General features: G+C 42.0%; 1 protein-coding gene across 1 annotated transcript; it reads left to right on the top strand.

Annotated features, from left to right (window-relative positions):
- Positions 1-1739: 1739 nt before the first annotated feature.
- Positions 1740-16550, top strand: CMPK1 (cytidine/uridine monophosphate kinase 1). Its single transcript, XM_083867360.1, has 6 exons — positions 1740-1857; positions 10853-10999; positions 11876-12028; positions 13532-13608; positions 13694-13790; positions 14260-16550. The coding sequence occupies exons 1-6, from the start codon at positions 1783-1785 to the stop codon at positions 14299-14301; spliced, it is 591 nt and encodes a 196-aa protein (XP_083723486.1). The 5' UTR covers positions 1740-1782; the 3' UTR covers positions 14302-16550.
- The last annotated feature ends 2206 nt before the right edge of the window (positions 16551-18756 follow it).

Here is an 18756-nt window from a genome sequence, read left to right as displayed (position 1 = left end):
AGTGTTCAAAAGAAGGAGCAAAGGCATAACACAGTAAGAAAACCAGGAAATAGGATACATAAACTGTTGGTACATTTTTTTTTATTTCAAGTCCAGGCCAACAAAGCAGAAACTTTGTTCTATGAAGTTGTCAGAGTTACGAAGCCAACACAAAACCTTCATTGTCCACCTGACAGTTTCTTTGTGGAACCCTGGAAGAGGTGTAGGACAAAATACAAGCTTGCAGATAAAGCTTAAGGAAAAGCTGCTTGGATACAATTTAGGGGGGAAAAGAGTTATCACTAATTAGAAACTCCCATGGCATAAAAAAGCTGATTTAGCAAATTTACCACTAGAGCAGCTTCCCAAAGCCCTGTCTTAATCTTCATATTTCAAGTGATCATTCAAACCACTTAAACTTTGAAGACTTCTGAAATAATTCCTTGGCTTAACTCAAATACTATAGCACAAAACTTGCAGTCAGACTTCAAAGAGCCCTGAAGAAATTAGTATGTAATCAGATTAATTTATTCACACGAGCAGGATTAGGTTTTTTTGAGGTGCCCAAACAAAGCAACATACAATTGACAGCCCATATAATTTGGCAAATACCGTAATACCTTTTAAAAAACAAGCAAGAAGTCTCTTTGTAGTTATCTCAAGCATGAAACCGTGCCAAGCAAAGGTGCTTCCTCTACATTTCAACTTGCCAGGAAAGAACTTTATTTTTAAGGCAGTCCTCCAAGGAATTCAGCCACCTCTGATGCTTCCAGTGGCAGTTAATTAATTCCCTTTAAAAGCCAAATACCCAAATAAGCCGCAAACTTTACTTTGTAAAAGAGGAATTCTTTTAAAGCTCCAGTGTTTCAGCTTGACAAGCACGAAGCAGCAGCCCACCCCCCACCTCCCACAGCTCTTTGTCCCCACAGCCCCGCACAGGGGGCACCGGGCGCGGTGTGCCCGGCGGGGCTGGGGCGGTGCGGGCCCTCCCGGCGCCCAGCGGGTACCTCAGATCCGGGCCGAGCCGAACGGGGAACGGGCAGGGCCGCAACTCTGCCCTCTCCTCTTCTCCCTGTCCCCGACGCGGGGTTTGACCGCTGCAGCCCCCGGCTAGGCCGGGCAGCGGCCGTGAGGGAGGAGCGGCGCCGGTGGCACCTCGGGCTCCAACTCCGGCACCGCCGCTCCCGCCGCGTCCCGCCCGCCCCGGCGCCTTCTGCGGCCCCGGCCGGCCCTCTGCCACGCCGGCCAATCAGAGCGCAGAATCCGCCCCGTCTGCCAGCCCCGACCCAATCGACGCGCGGAGGGGAACGGCCGGCTCGGCCAATCAGAGCGCGACCCGGGGAAACCAACCGCCAGCGCGCGCGCAGGGGGTTTAAAAATGCCGTGGGGCGGGCAGCGCGCAGGCGCAGTGCGGCGATGCGGCGGCGTTGCCATGGCAGCGGAGGCGCTGCCGCTGGGCCGGGCCGGGCCATGCCATGCCGGAAAGGGCTGTGGCTGGACAAACAATAAACCGACCTACCCGGTCCCGCTGGAGCGCCGCGCCGGCCTCGGCTTTCCCCAGCCGGGACCGTCAGTCCCGGCAGAGCCGCCAGCCCCTCGCCCACGTGCCCGCCCCGCCCCTCCCGGGACCCGGAAGCACTTTCCCTCCGCGGGGGCAGCGCGGCGGCGGCGGTGCCACAGTCACAGCCCCGGTCACAGTCCCGGCCTCTGCCCCGCCGCTCCCTGCCCGCCCTTCGGCCGCCCCACGGCCGCCGCCCCTCCGCCGCTGTCCTGCTGCTGCAACGCCGCCGCCTCCTTCTCCTCATGAAGCCCGTCGTCGTCTTCGTCCTCGGCGGGCCCGGGGCGGGCAAGGGGACGCAGTGCGCTCGTATCGTGGAGGTGAGTGGAGGGGTGCGGGACTGCGCGGCCTGGGGACCCGCGGCGCCCTGGGAGTTGTAGGATCCCCCTGTGGGGTCCCCGACTCTCTTTGGGGTGATCACTTGGGGATCGTGCCCCACTCTGCTCGGTGGCGGGACCTCCGTCTGCCTTTCGGTCTGGTCTCTTGTCGAACCTCCATCTATTCCTCGCCCCTTCGAGGCGATAAATAAAAATAACTGAGTCGTATCTCCTCTTTCATGGGTGAGGTGGTGAGGCATCCTCCACTCCAGCCCTTCCATTCCCCTTGCAGCCGCTGTCAGGCCGTCTAGCCTTTTCCCCTTCTCCTGCCTTTTCCCCTTCTCCTGCCTTTTCCCCTTCTCCTGCCTTTTCCCTTCTCCTGCCTTTTCCCTCTGCCCCGCGGGATCACAGTCTACTGTGGTCCTGCCTGCACCGGCATCCGCCCTGGGGACACCATTGGGGTTTTTTGCATCCACTTTGGGGACACCCACTGGCGGTCTGGAGGCTGCTGCCGGCTCGGCCGGGAGCAGGGGTTGCCCGCTGTGCCCCGGCGGGGCAGGGGTTGCCCGCTGTCTCCTGGAGGAGCAGAGGGGCAGCACGGCCTCCCTGCAGAAGTTCCCGGCTGCCCGGGCGGTGGTGCCTTGTCGGGCCGGTCCCGCAGCCCATCCCGAGTGGGAGGCTCCGGACACGTCTGCACGGCCACGTCGGTGCCTGCGGTGCTGCCACCCGGATACAACCCGGAGCTGTGTGGCCCGGGAGAGGAGGTGAGGTGTCTGACAGCCATTGGGAATACGTGCACTTCAAATGGATCAAGGTCCACGTCCTCCTGAGGGCTGGCCCATAAATGTTGCAGCTGGTACAGCAGATATTGCAGGGTGTTGGCTTTTTGATTCAGTGCCACCTCAGTGAGTCGTGGAAGTAATATGTTAAAAATAGAACGATTTCTTTTCTCTGTGACGCAGTATGGTAGAGGTCAAAGGATATCCTGATCCCATAGATATTCATCTCATTCCTTATTTTTAAATAGCCTAAGACTGATAGTATAATTTGACTAAACTTTCAGTTATATTATCAAATTTTCAGTTTTCCAAATACTTTCTTTCTAGCCTTTTGAAACAACAAATATCTAAGAAAGAATGATGGATGATACATGGTGTGGTGATGTCCTTTTAAACACCACAGGGATAATTACAGTGTATCCAGGTGAATAATTACGGCAGCAATTAGGGCTGAATGCATCCAAACATGTGTGTATGTTGGATTTGAAACAGCTCTTATATCTTTTTTTTTTTTTTTTTTTTTTTTTTTTTTTTTTTTTTTTTTTTTTTCTGAGCAGTTGTATGTATTTCTCTTATTAAAAGCCATATAGGATCAAAGCTTATCCATACCCTCACTGAAAGATATGGCTAAGAACTGTGGTGATGGCCATGTTCCTGAAACTTTTGGTGGGAAAGAACCCCAAAACTCCTGGAACAGACACCTTGTGTGTGTCCTCTGCTCTGATGGTGCTCTGAGAGTGCTGTTACAGTTTATCCACGCTGCTGTTACATCCCAGACCTCAGTGCTGTATAACTAAGTTAAGTGAATTTGGTCCAGACTAAAAAATGCCGTTATGACTTTAGCTCTGAAGGATTTAAACCTCAAATTACAGACTCGCATTCAAACCAGCATATTCATTAAATTAAATTGTGGGATGGAAGGTTCACAGTGCTCATAAAGCCTTTTTGGTAAGGTCAAATTCAGCCCTTGGCACAGAGCAAACAAATGAGCTTAAACTATAGGGGAACCTTGTAGGCTGCCATTAATGGCTTTCACCAAACCATTAGTATAGCCTCAGGGCTGAGGTACCTTGTGTGGCTGCTGGCCTGTGTTTAGGAGGATAAATGCCTATGGCTGGATAGGCTGATATAATTGGATAAAGACCACTTCACTAGGAGGAGTTCAAATGAGCCATTGCTACTCAAATCATATTTCCAGCTAGAAGGGAAAAAAGAAAAACCTTGCTTGTGCAGTATTTATTTTCTTCTCTAAGCCTGGAAAGGGAAATCCAAATTCCAGTGAATGCAAATTTGCTTTAATTCTGCTAATCCTGTTCCCTACATGGAAAGAAGTCAGTGAGCTGACAGTGGCAAGCACTCAGACCTGTTGAATGCAAAGGACAACCCTCCTGCTGGCTCAGACACCTCCACAAGAGTCTTTGACTAAACTGGGAGGCAGAGAAAGTCTGAGGCAGTTTGAAGAGCAGTTGAACTTCTGGAACTGTGCTGGAAAACTTTAGAAAAAAGGCACAGGAACAGGGAAGTGTGAGTGAAACACAGCAGAGGTACTGGAAAGCAGCAGCTTTTCTAAGCACAAATCCTCAATGTGGCCCCTGGCAGCCCCCAGAGAGCCATGCTGGAGGTGAGTGAGCAGCCTGTGTGCAGTCAGTGCTGCCTTTAGGTTGAAAGTGTATTTTTATTTGTGCTTTAAACCCTGTTGGCAGTTTGCCACAGGGAAAAGAGGGTTGTAGCTGGGTAATAATAAACCTCATTCATCCTTGTTGTAAATGGACAGAATAATATTAGTTTACATTTGGAATGAATCTGACCCAGTATCTTGCTGCAGAGCTGAAGGTTGTGCTGAACAAAAAGTCAGTATGAGCTATAAATATGCTTTGGTTGCTATTCATACTGGAGATTTGGGACAGAGCACATCACATGTGGAAGAAGTCTCATTTGGCTGAGGTGAGCTCTTGTATGAATTTAGCATCAAACCATTTTTATTAAAAACCAAGGGTGTCTGTGTTTTGTATAGTAAAGGTGATATTATGTGCTTAATACCTGGGAAAGATTTCTCAAAGAAGTGTTGTTTTTTAGCTGACTGTGCTTTATATTCCCAAAAAAGGGAGAAGGGTATCCCATGTTGTGGGTAAAATATGTATTTGTTAAATACTAATCTAAATCAGAACTGCTCAATATGTGTGTGCTGGAGTCTGTGAACTTGGAGAAGGCATGTATTCATGCCAAATTTGGACACAAATGGAGAAATGATTTGAAGGAAGACCTAATAACAAGTGGAAATGGGTATTGACACAATGTAAGCAAGGGAACAGTGGGTAAGTGATTAGGATTCTTTATCTCCACAGATAAGGTTGGAGGAGACAGCTGAACCAGGCTGGTTTTCTCCGATACAGAGGGAAGACTCGACTCCTGTATGTTCCACAGACACAGAATTGTCAGGGAAATGCAAATGCAGCAGAACTGCTGCTGTTCTGGAGCAGTTCCTCCTATTTAGAGAGGGATGAAGCAGAATTCCCTCTTAAGTTCTTATCCTCTCCCTTCCAGCTCTGCAGATTAACTCCTGAAACCTTCCCCAGCTTTGTTAGGTGGAGCTTGCCATCATCTGGGACTGTGGCGTGGCTGTCGTGTGAGGCAGAATATTTGAGCTATAGTTGAATGATGTCATCTGAATGCAGGTTCTTGCAATAACCTTCATGCTTTCCACAGTGTATCTTCTGTGACTGTGAGATAATGAAATGTGCTTTATTGCTGACTTCTGAACTTTGCATATAAAATCATTATGGTAAAGTCAAGGGAAAAAAATGCATCTAGCAAATCTGTACAAAATATGCTTTTTTGTGCTTAAATTTTAAATCCTTATAACCTCTGCCTGAGATGCAAAGCTCTTTGGTTGGTGGGAAGAATAATAACAAAATCATTTGTCTTTTTTCCAAGCCAGATTTGAGTTGTACTTTTTTGTCTGTTTGTTTTGGCAAGGTGATCTGTAGAGATTTGGGGTATGTAAGACATTGCTCTCTGTGTACCTAAAATATAATTCACCACCACAGCCCTATCCTATATGTTTGTGTTTAAATCTGAAATTAATTCCACAAACTGGGATGCTGAGCCTTCTCCTTTTTTATAAGAGCATAAGTTAATATCCAAATGGAAAAAGCTGTTAAGTTGCTTTGGGATATATGATAAGGAGATTTCCTAGGTTGAAAGGAACAATGCAAAGAAGAATTCATTGTATCAGAAATGCTCCTCTGAAAGTAGCAGAGGATTTAGGTTTTGCTGTCATGTGTTAATTGTCTTCTAGGAGTCTGCTGAGATACAGTGTTAACTTCCTTGAAATAAAAACAGGGTTTAAATTGTTTGCTTTAAACTCATCTTCTGAAATCTCTTAAGTGAGTGTCATGTATTAGTATTCTACTTGGCCTTAACTTCTCACGAATGATTTTTAGAATATAAATTTATATTTCTGAGCTCTGGAGCTTTTTTTAAAAAAATTGGGTGAGTGTTTAAATTTACCCCCTGAAAATTTATCCCTGAACATTTCCATTTTGCAGAACACTAGGCATTAAATTTTGGACTTTCCTGAACATACTGAGTGCTTTGTATTGAGTCAGTGCTCCTGAAGCATCTGGGGAGCTCTGTTTGACCCCTCTCCCTTGAAGGCACTGTCAGTGGGATCTCCATTGTGTGGTTTTGTTTGTTAATCTGGGGGTTTGTTTGTTTTTATTTCCTAGAGACAAGAACATATTTCAAACAAAAAAAAAATTCTTCAATATTTTAAATTTGAATAAGCAGACAGAAGGTCTAGTACTGCATTATAGTCTGTACCCCAAAGATTTAATTCCATGTGCTGGTAGGGCAAACAAAAGCTTTCTAAGTTAGAAAAACAAACAAACAAAAACAAAACAAAAAAAAACAAAACAAAAAAAAAAAAAAAAACAAAAAACAAACAAACAAAAAACCAACCAACCAACCAAACAAACAAAAAAACAACCAAAAAAAAACCCAAAAAAACCAAAAAAAACCAAAAAAAACCCTGAAGGCTACAGGCTTTGCACAGTTCTATTTCTATTTTAACTAGTTCTTGAATGGTGTATGTTGCAAATTTTGGGTGTTTATTAAGGTTGCCCAAGATATGACAGGTCAGAACTAAAGCAATAAAAGTTTGTATTTTATTTGTTTAATCTTAAGCTCCATGACTTTCATTTTCAAACTAACAATGATAAGCCAAGATTGGAGTCAAGGTCAAAGCAGTAGTTTGTGTTTCTCTTGCTTCTTGGCTTCTGCTGTCTTAAGGAAATCTCAAGCTGTGTGTTTAGTGGGGAGATGTATTGCAGGACTACCAGGGCTGTGTCAGAAATAATCTCGGTGCCCCTCGGAAGGGGCTGTGGAAGGAGTCCCAGTGTCAGCTGCTGCTCCTGACACCTCCGATCCTCCCTGACTGATCCTCCCGACACTGCTGGGGCAGACTACACCCGGTTCCAGCATGACACAGATGTGACTCATGGATTTCCAGTCCTGTGTATCTGTTTATTGTGTTTCCTGAAAACAAAGCCCGTTCTGTCTGCAGAGTGAAAGTTGCAAATCCCAGCTGACAGAAGGGAGCTGGAAGGAAGGGCTGGAGGACAGTGGAGGAAAGGGCATCCCAGGGAGGCTGCAGCCTCGGGTTGGAATTTGGAGATGTGGAGCACACAGCTTGTGTGTCCCAGTTTGTCCTGTTATGTGGGGACTGACTGACCAGGCAGAGGCAAAGAGCAAGTGGTATTCTGATCTACTCTATCCACTGCTGCTTTGATGGGATTGATGGAAACTTGAGCTCTCCTTCCCGTTTCACTAGGATTTTTTTAAAAAATTATTTTTATGTTTTATTTTTTTAAAGCAAAGAGGAGGATGTCTTGAGTGTTGCTGAAGGCAGTGCTTTTTCATTCACAGTTGATTTTTAAAGTTATATTTGGAGACTCATACTTCAGAAAAATGGTTTTAATAATAATGAGAACTTGTGTAATAAGTAGATGTGGTGCTTACACTGCTCTTGCCAGTTTAAATCAAGGTGTTTGGGGCACAACATTTTCTTTTATTTTAGGTGAGAGAAACCCTCAGCAAGTGTCCTGAATTGGAGCAAATCATTGCAGCACCAAGGGCTTGTGCTACTTGCCTAACAATGAGAACTTGTGTAATAGTAACTTACCGATTTAATCTTTTTTTTCTTCTTCTAGATCACACCGGTCTGACAGCATAGCAGAAAACATTATCTCTGGAATACATTTTAGAATAGTTAATTCTGTATTTTCTTTTTCTGCTCTGTAATACCAAAATCTCTCCAGATTTTAGGTGCTTGGTACCTTTTTTTCCAAATCGTCCTTTCCGTCTGACATTATGTGCTTTTTCGTTGTTTGGCAACTACAGTCCTGCACCCTTTTTGATTGCAGAGGATAAGGATTATGCAGGAGTGGCCACATTCTGAGGATTGCATCAAGATGTGCTTGGCACTGCTGGAAATTCCTGCTGCCACAAGACAGACCCTGAGAGTGTTTTGAGTCATGTTTTGTGCAGTTACATCACAGCCCCGTCTGCGAGCCCTTGATGCTGCGATGATTTTCTCCAGTTCAGGACGCTTGCTGAGGCTTTCTATGACCTAAAATGAAAGAAAACTTTGTGCCCTGAATGCCTTGATTAAAACTGGCAAGGGTAGAGCGAGCACCACATCTCTGAAGCCTTCTGTGTGCGGAGCAGCAGCCAAGCCGTTCTCCCCCCCTTGTTTGCATTGTTTAAACCCATGTGTTTTCTTTGGCTCTTGGCTCAGTACAGTTAACAAATAGATGTTTTGCCCCTGAAGGAGAGGTTTGTTTTTCTTATTGCCTGGTTAAGCCAGTCTGAGGGTTAGTCTTGAATATAATTTATTATTATCTCAAACAAGTCTGTTTGTACAACAGCACTTTAAAACACTTCTGTCTTTTACTTTCCAGTTCAGCCGTTAAAAACTACTTTAGCTTGCTGTTGCAAAAGACAGAGAATTCCAAAAATTATCAGACTCAATTTTGTTTTCATGCATGAAAAGGGAAATGCCAAGGAAAATTAAATGGTTTGGTAATCCTCTAAAACCTAGAGGGATTATATTTTCTTCCTGTTTTCTCCTTTGTAGAAACCTGATGTTAAAAAAAATCATCATTCTGTAACTTTCGCAAGAACTACGTGTTAATTTAACATTCAGCAGAGTAATGTTTCTTGCTTAAAAGGAACAATTTATTCTGGTTTATGGCTTCTGTAGGTTATAAATATTTAGATTTGCAATTAGTTAGGCATATCCAAATGCAATGTACATTAAAGCAAGAGTACAGTGAGCTTACAGAGGATGTCTGTGAAGCTTTTCCTTCACACTTACTTACAGCAAAATCTTACTTCTGTTTTTTGCCAACTGTGTACAGTTTTGGAGATTTAGGTAATTATATCCCTTCTTAAATTATGACTATGGCAGAACTAACTTTCCATGCTTTTGTGGGTGAAATTGGAAAGCAACTGAAATGTTTTAAAGTCACTTAGTGGGTTGTGTAATATTTCTCTTGTACTTGGTTCAGTAGCCAAGTTTTTAAATCCTCAGTTCACAGCCTCACCAAGTGTGTAGTCACATTATTATGCCTCTCAGACACCTTGTTTGAAATTTGCTTTGGATGTTGCTGCAGCCAAACTGATAACCCTGAAGTTTTCTGCTGCTTGTTTGGTGTAAAAACTTTTAGATGAGAATGTATGTGTGTGCTTTGTTTTGGATGTATAGCTAGCTGAGGTAATCATCAAGGACATGTCTTTATTGCCTGTTTTGATGGACTTATATTTGGTTGAGGAGCATAGTTAGTTTTCTTGCAGTGTTAAATGAGCTGAGAAAATAATTATTTTGAGCTGTGATATTTCCTTTGCAGCAATGCATTTCTCTTTGGCAGGAATGTATTTGTGTGCTTGCACTAGGTATCTATTTACAAGGATAAATGCCTGAGAAATTCACGTGTAATAAATGCTTCCATCGGTATTTTTCATAAGTGACTATTTTAGCTGTAGTTTGAGGTAAAAGAGCAATGGTGTGTGGTGTTTTCCTGCACACTGCTATCAGATGATTGACCTGAACCTGATCTCCCTGCTCTCTTTGTTTACTCTGTGTGCTGTGGCAGAGGGTGTAGCTATTTACCTTCATCTACCATGTCATCCTTAGTAGAAGTCTCTGGTTTTCCCCAAGGGCTGCTCCCCGTGGTCATCCCAGGGAAGGAGGTAGCAGGGGCAGGAGGACTGTTTGTGCTGTTATAGGTGATTTCACCAAGGTAGAGGAGGAAGTTGGTGCCAGAACCACAACACGAATATATGGATTTCTGACTTTTCCTGTGCTTGGGACATTCATCCAGCTCCAAAGCACTTGCAATCACCCTTTATGTTTTCTTTAAATAAGTAACTAAACAAAATTCTTGTCTTGTCTTGTTTCCAAACATAACAAAATTGCTTTTGAAAACTGTTCATGTATACCTGACCAAAGCCCTGTTGAGCATTTTACCCAAGAAGGTCCAGTTCTGGGCTGCTCACCTCAAAAAGACATTGAGGTGCTGGAGTGTGTCCAGAGAAGGGTGATGGAGCTGGTGAAGGTCTGGAGAGTGAGTCCTGTGAGCAGCAGCTGAGGGAGCTGAGGCTGTTTAGCCTGAAGAAAAGAAGGCTTAGGGGAAACCTTGTCATTCACAGTTTCCTGAAAGGAGTTTGTACTAAGATAAGAGTCAGCCTCTTCTCCCAGGCAACCAGCAACAGGACAAGAGGAAATGGCCTCAAGGTGCACCAGGGGAGGTTCAGGTTGGACATCTGGAGGAATTTCCTCTCTGAAATGGTTGTCAGCCACTGGAACAGGCTGCCCAGGGAGGTGGTGGAGTCACCATTCATGGAAGCATTCAAGAAACGACTGGATGTGGCACTTAAAGCTCTAGTTTAATTGTCACAATGGTGTTTGGTCAAAGGCTAGACTTGATGATCATGTAGGTCTTTTTCCATCCTTAATGTCTCTGATTCTTCCTGTGTGTGTTGTGTGCAGAGTGTGCTCTATATACTGAAGATGGAACAGATCCATCACTAGCAAGATGCTGTTCCCTGTGTTTTTCTGTTGCAAAGCAAGGATAAATCGGGCTGACACTGTTGACTGATGTCAGGTTTGCACAAATGCTGTGACTGAAGGGAGCCTGTGTTTGTTTTGTCCGTTGCAGAAATACGGGTACACGCACCTTTCTGCCGGTGACCTTCTCCGGGATGAGCGGAAAAGGCCGGGCTCCCAGTATGGAGAACTCATTGAGAACTACATCAAGGAGGGGGAGATCGTGCCAGTTGAAATAACAATCAGCTTGCTGAAGAGGGTAAGGAAAGGGCTATTTCCTTGCAGGGTCACTCCTGCAGACTAAGCAACAAAGCAGTGGCTGTGTTCTGGCAGAACTGCCTTTCCTCCAGTGTGAGCGGTATGAATGGGCAGACACGGGGCTGCCTCTCTCAGCAATCACTTGTATTTCTTTCTGACTGCTGGAGAGCTGGTGGCCTCCCATACCTGGAGATCTGTGAAAATGGGTTGTTTTTATTTTCCTTTATTTTTCAGTAGTTCTAGGAAAATCAGTGAAACTATATTTCTTATTTCCCTGTGCTAACTTTTGGATCTTTTGGTCCACTCAGTCCAATCATATTAGATTGGAGGTTAGAGGCCTTAAAGGCACTAAGATTTGTGAGTTTTATCAAAACAGATAGTCAGGTGAAGGAGAAGAGCACCTACTGATGTTCTTCTGAAAGGAAAAGCTTCAGCCTCTATTGGATGTCCCTAAAAACAATGAGAGTATCTATTTTAAGTCAAAAAAGGCTGGTGTTCATGGCACTTAATTTATCTGGAGCTTTCCCCTTCAAATTAACTCTAGATCAGGGGTGTTCTGGTGTCTTATTGTGTGAAGACACTTCCCAGTATCTTGTAGAAAATAAGCTTTAAAGCTGGGATTTATTACAAGATTTGTTTGTTATGAGATTTTTGAGCTTTGTGAAATAATTAATTCAATTTGAACAATAGCTGTGTTGGTGCATCAGTGAATTAACCAGCATGCATTGAAAGACAAACAAAAGCACATTTTGTAAATCTGCAATAATCCTAAAATAAATGCTTCTCAACTTACCATGTCAACGTCTTGGGGGTAAATTAATAAATAGATAAAACAGCATATGTGCAGGAGATTGTGAATTGAATTATCTTTTATCAGGCCATGGATCAAACAATGGCTGCCAATTCCCAGAAGAACAAGTTTTTGATTGATGGATTTCCCAGGAATGAAGATAATCTTCAAGGCTGGACTAAGACTATGGATGGAAAAGCGGATGTTTCCTTTGTTCTCTTTTTTGATTGTGACAATGAGGTAATGAAGTGTGTAATTCTGTAACTTCCTTTCTTGCAATATTGTGGGAATCATTCAAGAAGAACAATTAAACTCTGACAGGGAGAATGGACTAATGTAAGAGTAGAAGGAAAACTTGGCCCGGGTGTTTGAAGGATTTTTTGGCAACTCGTTTTAACAGATGAAAAGCTGCTTGTTTATTGAAATAGGCAGTTAATGACACTTGGTATAATCATATGTGAATAAATTATATTGAGGAAGTACTCCAGGCAATTGCATTCTTAAAGAAAATTTATCAAAACTTAAGATACATTTTACAAAGTTATTTGGTTACTTTTCAGAAAATATTACTGTGCTTCCTCTTAGTAAATTGCTGTTTAGTCCAAAATGAGCTTGGTTCAATGTGTGCTTTAATTCTGAAGTGCAGCATAGTTATTAGCTGTGCTATAGGATAGTCAGTAATCAACATTTTATTCAGGAAGTCATTAAATTACAAGGGCAATTTGACAGTGATGCATTACATTCATTTAACAAGTGCCATGATGTGCTGTCTTTTTAATTTATCAGTGCCCTTGAGCATAAAAACTGTTACGAGTATCCCAGCACTTAAGCTGACTTTTTTCCTTTTACCCCTTTCCCCAACTTCCTGAGATTTTTTTTTTTACTTATTTGCAATTGTTTTGTAATCTTAAAGAGCATATGGAGGATTATTATTTTTTCTATTAAAACCTTAAATAAGATTAAATTAGTTTTTTCACTTGTTGGGACATTAATTTTGTGATTCTGATTTTTTTACTAGATCTAAAAGTACACAATGCCTAAATGATCCTTACCATGATTGCACTGGTTTTGATTAAATTTTGATTAAAATTGATTATTTATTGTGTAGGAAAAAAAAAATTTAACCATTGTTCTCTTGCATAAGTAGGATAAATGTGTTCATGGAGTGTACATGTGTAAGCTTTTCTTAGTGAACTAAAGGTTTAAAAAACTTAGTTCATTGGGACACTTCTAGCTATGGTTAGTTCTTCATTTTTTACTTAGATTTTGAAGTTTTCATTATAGCAATGTCGGGTAAGAACATTTTCACTGATAATAAATTAGTATTGTCCGTTTGCCTTACAAAATTCTTGAGAGAACGTACAGTGACTTTCCTTTAGTGCAGACATATATTAATAGTCCCATTGGACATGCTGCTTTTCAGAAAGCCTGAACACAACCTTGAAAATCAGCTAATTTTCTTTTTTAATGTCTCAGATCAGGGATCCAGTCTAATCACAGAGCTTGATGCTGCTTTTACTTCCTCTGCCCCTAATCCCAATTTCATAAACTGGATTGTAAAGCATCATCCTTCTTCTCTAGAAGAAACTAACTTCCCATGTGAGTTCTGGTTACACCCACCAGATCTGGACTTTATGTGGTGTGCCAGGCCAGTTTAGATTGTCAGGATTTTTGCTTGTTCCTGCTCTCAGGGTGGCAGCTTGTGTTCCTGGCTGTAGTCATCCTTTTGGTGTTTTTTTGTAGATCTGTATTGGTCGCTGTCTGGAGAGAGGCAAGAGCAGTGGTCGGAGCGATGACAACCGGGAGAGCCTGGAAAAGAGGTACAGTCTTCAGAACTTTTCAGCTCCCTTCTCTTGAGATTTTACTATGTAATGAGGTTTTTTTTCTCCCTGTGCTTTCTCTTAGAATTCATACATATCTGCAGTCTACTAAGCCTATCATAGATTTGTATGAGAGAATGGGCAAAGTCAGAAAAGTGGATGCCTCTAAATCTGTTGATGAAGTAAGTATATATGGCAAAAAACCATGGGGATGACAGGGTGGCAGGGTGCATATTTTTGGCATTCTTCTGAGATGTGTGTGATTAGCCTGCTAATTAAGCATTGATGTTATTACTCAGGGATGTTGTGGAACTCTTGATTTGACTCTTGAAGGACTGAGCAAGATGTGAATAACTTGAGGAAATTGATTTGTTCTGCTTGAGTATGAGCTGGACTAAACACATCTCCAGTGTTTCTGTGTTTAACAGGGTCTTGGCTTTTTAATTTTCATGAGCTTTTACTCTTCTGAAGTAGTATTGTTCTTCTGTCTGCTTCCCAAAATTGATGCCAATTTCACTGTTAAAAATTACTCTGAATGCTCTAAAAAAACTCTATATATTTTTGAAAGTACTGTCAAAAACTGTTTATGTTGGTTTAATTTGGAGTAACTGTTTGATGAATGCTTCATAAAAGTCTTCTTTATCTTTTTAGGTTTTTGAAAAAGTTGTACAAATTTTCGACAAAGAAGGCTAATTCCCAGCTTGAAACTTCATTTAAACTTGTGCTTGAATCTTGCTTGAATAGCTGCTACTGCAGTCCACTCTTTGTAATTATTTTAAAAGATTTTTTTATTTTTTTTCCACATATCTAATGATAATTGGTAAAACAGTTGATTAGAAATGGATCTGTTTTATAAATAGGAAATCATTTCTCGTGGCTATAGTATACAAGTTTCAGGGTTCTCCATTAGTGCAAGTTCAGTTACTCATATGGCAGAATCACAGTTATGACGTCTTTCTGAAGAAACTGTTTTTTCTGTCACAGTTCTGTGTCTGTCATGGGCAATCCTTCTTCCTTATTGCTGCACACCTACTTTCTTTTTAAGGATCAACTGAACAGCAGCATTAAGCAATGAAGGACCCATATAACTTGTTTTTCTTTGGATGCTTGGACCAAATTTAGCAGATTTTTTTTCCAAAGCATAGTTTTGCCCAAAATTCCCTTGTATCCCCAAGAATTCTCTAAGTCAAGCTACAGTTAGTGTGAGAATCTGTTTTAGCAGTTCTCAAAAAACTATTAAATATGCTTTTTAGGAACAAACATACAAAATACTTTATGGAAAGTGGTGCTTCCTTATGACTCTGGATGTAAACTGTCTTGCAGGTTCTTGGATGACACGGCCCTGAATTTTTCCTTGTTTTCATTTGCAAAAGATTAAAAAAGTCAGTTCAGTATTTCAATACTCATTTATCTTAAATGATAGTTATGTTCTTAACTACAGCATGGTCTTCACAAGATGGAAAAGCTCTTAAATAGTGTACAGTAAGCAAAATCTTTCAACAGTTCTGTCTTTTGTAACAAGTGGAAGGGTTTTTCTCTATTATTATTGAAATACTGTGTTACCAAATGCTTTAAGGTTTGTTACCTGGGGAAATATTTTTATGGTTAAACTAGTGAATATGTTTCCATAAAAATCTGTCATAATTATAGCTGTTTGTTTGAGAAGTTTGTAAGTTATTGCACTTTTGTTACCATGTGGTCAGTTGAGGAGAAGATAATTGCAGAAAAAAGTTTTATTCCCTGAAACAGTCCTGCTTCCTTATGTTCTCTTGAATAAGCCAAGTGCAGTCAACAGGAGGAGCTGGGATGAGCAGGGATCTGGGTGAAACAACTTGATTGAAATGTTTGCACAGATGTGGTGCAATTTTGTCTTTTGTTTAAGCTTTTCTGTCCCCTGTGTAGTATGCATGAGTCTGGGGGGCGCCCAACCATGCATTCCTTTCGTGCCCTAAGCTTCCACTGATGGCCTGAAGATGAGAGTTTTAACTGATTTTAGTGCTAGAGTGGCTGCTCCTACATGAACTGATGCTTTAATTGGTTTGTGACATGTCAATTACACAGAATTGCAATTTGGAAATCCTGATGCTCAGCTTTTCTTTAGTCATGGCTTTCTCTATTTAGGAAAAGGTTTAAATTAAGCTTAGCTTTTAACTAGAATCAGATATGTTGGTTCTCATCCTGCAGTCAGGTTTGTATTTTCAGGTATTCTTGTCTTGCTGAGGTTGTTGAGGCTGCTGGACTGGGGAAGAGATGAGTGCAGAAACAAAGGTAAACTGCAGTAGCTTTTCCAGTCTGGTAGGAGTTCAGTCAATGGACTGGCCACAAATAGCTGTTTACTACTGCAGAATATATGGACCATGACTGCTTTTGTGAGTGTGGGAGGCCAATGCTCTCACTTAATGAATTTCTCCTTAAAAAAAAAAAAAATAGAATACCTGGATTTTAACTCTTACTGTATTAAGTATGCTGACATGGATAGGATCCAGCGAAACTGCATGTTTTAACATGAAGGTTAGAATCAGGGTTTTTTGAAAAATACTTCAAACTGGATTCTTTAATCCAATTAGAAAGATTTAATTAACTCTTGCTTCTAAGTTATTGGCTTTTACAAGTTCTGTTCAGAATTTTCTCTCATCATATACTTTTCTGTGTATTTAAGTGCTGAAACAAAAGAAACACCTCTGAAGCAAGTTTTAGAAAAACATCCAAAAATGTTTTGGCAGTATTGAATTTGGAGTGGATTGTAATGTGTCTGTGCAAGGACTAGATTTTTTGTCATTTTATTTATTAAAGATGCCATTAAATGTGTTACCACTTCTTTTAAGATGGACTTATGATTGAAATAAAAATTAAAGGCAATATGCCAACGTGTTGTGTCCATTTAGCAGCAAAACTGTATAAAGAATTTGAGGACAACAAATAAACTTTGTTCTGTGGCTTAATGAGTGCTTGCCTTACAGTTACCTGTCACAAAGGATATTTTTCATATATATTCATCTATATAAAGTGAGTATTTATTAGAGTTAAATACTTCATGTGGCCACACGCACAGGTATGTGTATAAAAGTTCATATTTCACCATCAAAACTGAAGTCCTGAAGATCCTTTTAGGCACAGGAGAAGATCAGGCTATTGCCTGTGGAATCGGAACCTTTTCTTGATTATACAGGTTTGTCAAATGACTGTATTCGTAGAGTTGTACAGTGATAATTAATTTGGCAGATGTGTGAAAGAAAAGCAACTTGGAGGAAACACAAAGCTATTGTGCACCTGCTGTTGGAAACATTTTTGGTCTGGATTTCTCATGATTCCTTGCTCAATCAGCAGCTGATCTCCTGAGTGCCATTCTGCTGGCTCTGCAGCACATGCCTACGTGCTGCACTCCAGGCTGTTCTTAAAGGAGATTGGCACAGCATCATGTTCTCTATAAAAGAAACTGAGAAGCTGCCAGGGTCATTTTAAAGTAACCTGGTTTTTGTAAAGGTCTATTAACAAGAGAGATTGTTTTGTCACATGTTGCTTCCCATTAAACAACTTGTTGAACTTAAAATCATAGAATCATTCTCTAAGATAGATCGTTGAGTCCATCCCTTCCAACTTGAATCTTTACACTGGAAAGATTTGCAGAGCTTGTCTGAAAGGGGTGGGGGAAAAGCAGGGGATTTTTCAGTAGTGGTAGATGGCTTTCTGCTGGTAAATCTGCAGAAACTGAACTTTTGCTGAAACTTCACCCTGAAGTTGTAGCATCTACTCAGGGACAGACTGAAAGGGGCAAAGCTGCCCATCAGATTTGCACCTTTTGGACAGAGATTTTGAGTTAAGTCTCCCACTTTGAGAGTAGGAGCAAGCAGAGAAGACCATAAGCATGCACTTGAGGATTGCCTCAGTGTAAGATATCCCCCACTAAGAAACAATTTGTCCTTAATAAGAAGAGCTGGCTCATGAGGGAGTTCTGAGGTCTTGTGGAAAATTCTGTGTCTTAAAACAGTGGGGACATCTGTGTGCTGCTGCCCAGGCTGAACTGGGGAGAAGGGGAGAGTTAAATGGAAAAAATGCTCAGTTCAAACCAGAGCTGCCAGCTGTCGTTACCGGTTGGCAGTTTCTGGCTGCCAGCATTTAGGAAAATTGCAGCTTAGAGGATTACTTTCCTCCTCTGGTGTGAAGTTCAGTACCAGTTCGGTCCCCATTGTGGCACAGATGTCTCTGAAGGCTACGATCTGTGACTGCTCTGCTGGCCTTCTGCTCTGGGGGACAACAGTTGGCTCCTTGGCACAAGCAGGTTATTTCTTCAAGCCGTGGTGCAGCAGGACTTGGAGACCCGGGGCTGTGCCCTTGCCACAGTCCAAACTTCCCAGGGTTAATGGCTGATAATGAAAACTGCGAGACAATGTGAAGAGGATTTGCCTGATCAGGTAACAAAGGAGACAGAACATTAGATAATATAAAAATATGAATACGTGGTTTCATATAGCAGCAGTGTGCACACTCTTGAGATCTGCAGACCTTTATAAGCCTTCCACTGGAAACAGAGGAGCATAGAAGAATTTAATCTTGCATCTCTGCTATTTTTCATGGATTGCTTAGTTTAAGATGGTGGGTTTCAGCCTGTGCGTTTGTAGAGTATTTCTGTTAGTAACAATAGCTGTTGTGTGTTCTAATCTGCTCAGCTGAGGTATGCTCTATCCTCTTTGCTTTCTGCCTTTTAATGCCTTTACCTTACTTTTCTGAATTGCAGATGCTCTTTGGCATAGGGAAGGGGTCGCTCTTGGCAATTTCTATGTGCCTTGCTAAATAAAGGAAATCTTTAAACTTCATCTAAAGCGATCTGAACCTGTTTCTGCTTTTTTTATTTTTTTATTTTTCCAGCTACAGGAAATCTCTGTGTAGTACCTCTGCTCTTTTCTCCTGTGTGAGTCAGATCAACTGTGTCTGCCTTGCTTCAGCACAGTGCTTAGCAGCAGTTGCATGAGATAACCTCTTCAGTCACTAGATGTTAAACCAGCAGTGACCAGTTGTGCATCAATGGAGGCAAGTGAGATGGTTGAAGAGGGGAGGGAAGATGCTTAGAGAAGCTCAGTCAATTCTGCTTCACTTGTAAGACTTCAGCTTTAGATAAATACCTGTTCTACAGGGGCAGCAATGCTTGTG

This window comes from Zosterops lateralis (assembly GCF_965231275.1).
Source record: "Zosterops lateralis genome assembly, chromosome: 9".
Lineage (NCBI taxonomy): Eukaryota > Metazoa > Chordata > Aves > Passeriformes > Zosteropidae > Zosterops > Zosterops lateralis.
This window is presented reverse-complemented; position numbering and strand designations above follow the sequence as displayed.

Excerpts from the sequence above, each read along its gene's own strand:
- CMPK1 (XM_083867360.1), top strand. The coding sequence starts at position 1,783 with ATGAAGCCCGTCGTCGTCTTCGTCCTCGGCGGGCCCGGGGCGGGCAAG. Across the intron at positions 1,858-10,852 it reads AGTGCGCTCGTATCGTGGAG|AAATACGGGTACACGCACCT; the intron begins GTGAGTGGAGGG and ends TGTCCGTTGCAG. Across the intron at positions 12,029-13,531 it reads TTTTTGATTGTGACAATGAG|ATCTGTATTGGTCGCTGTCT; the intron begins GTAATGAAGTGT and ends GTTTTTTTGTAG.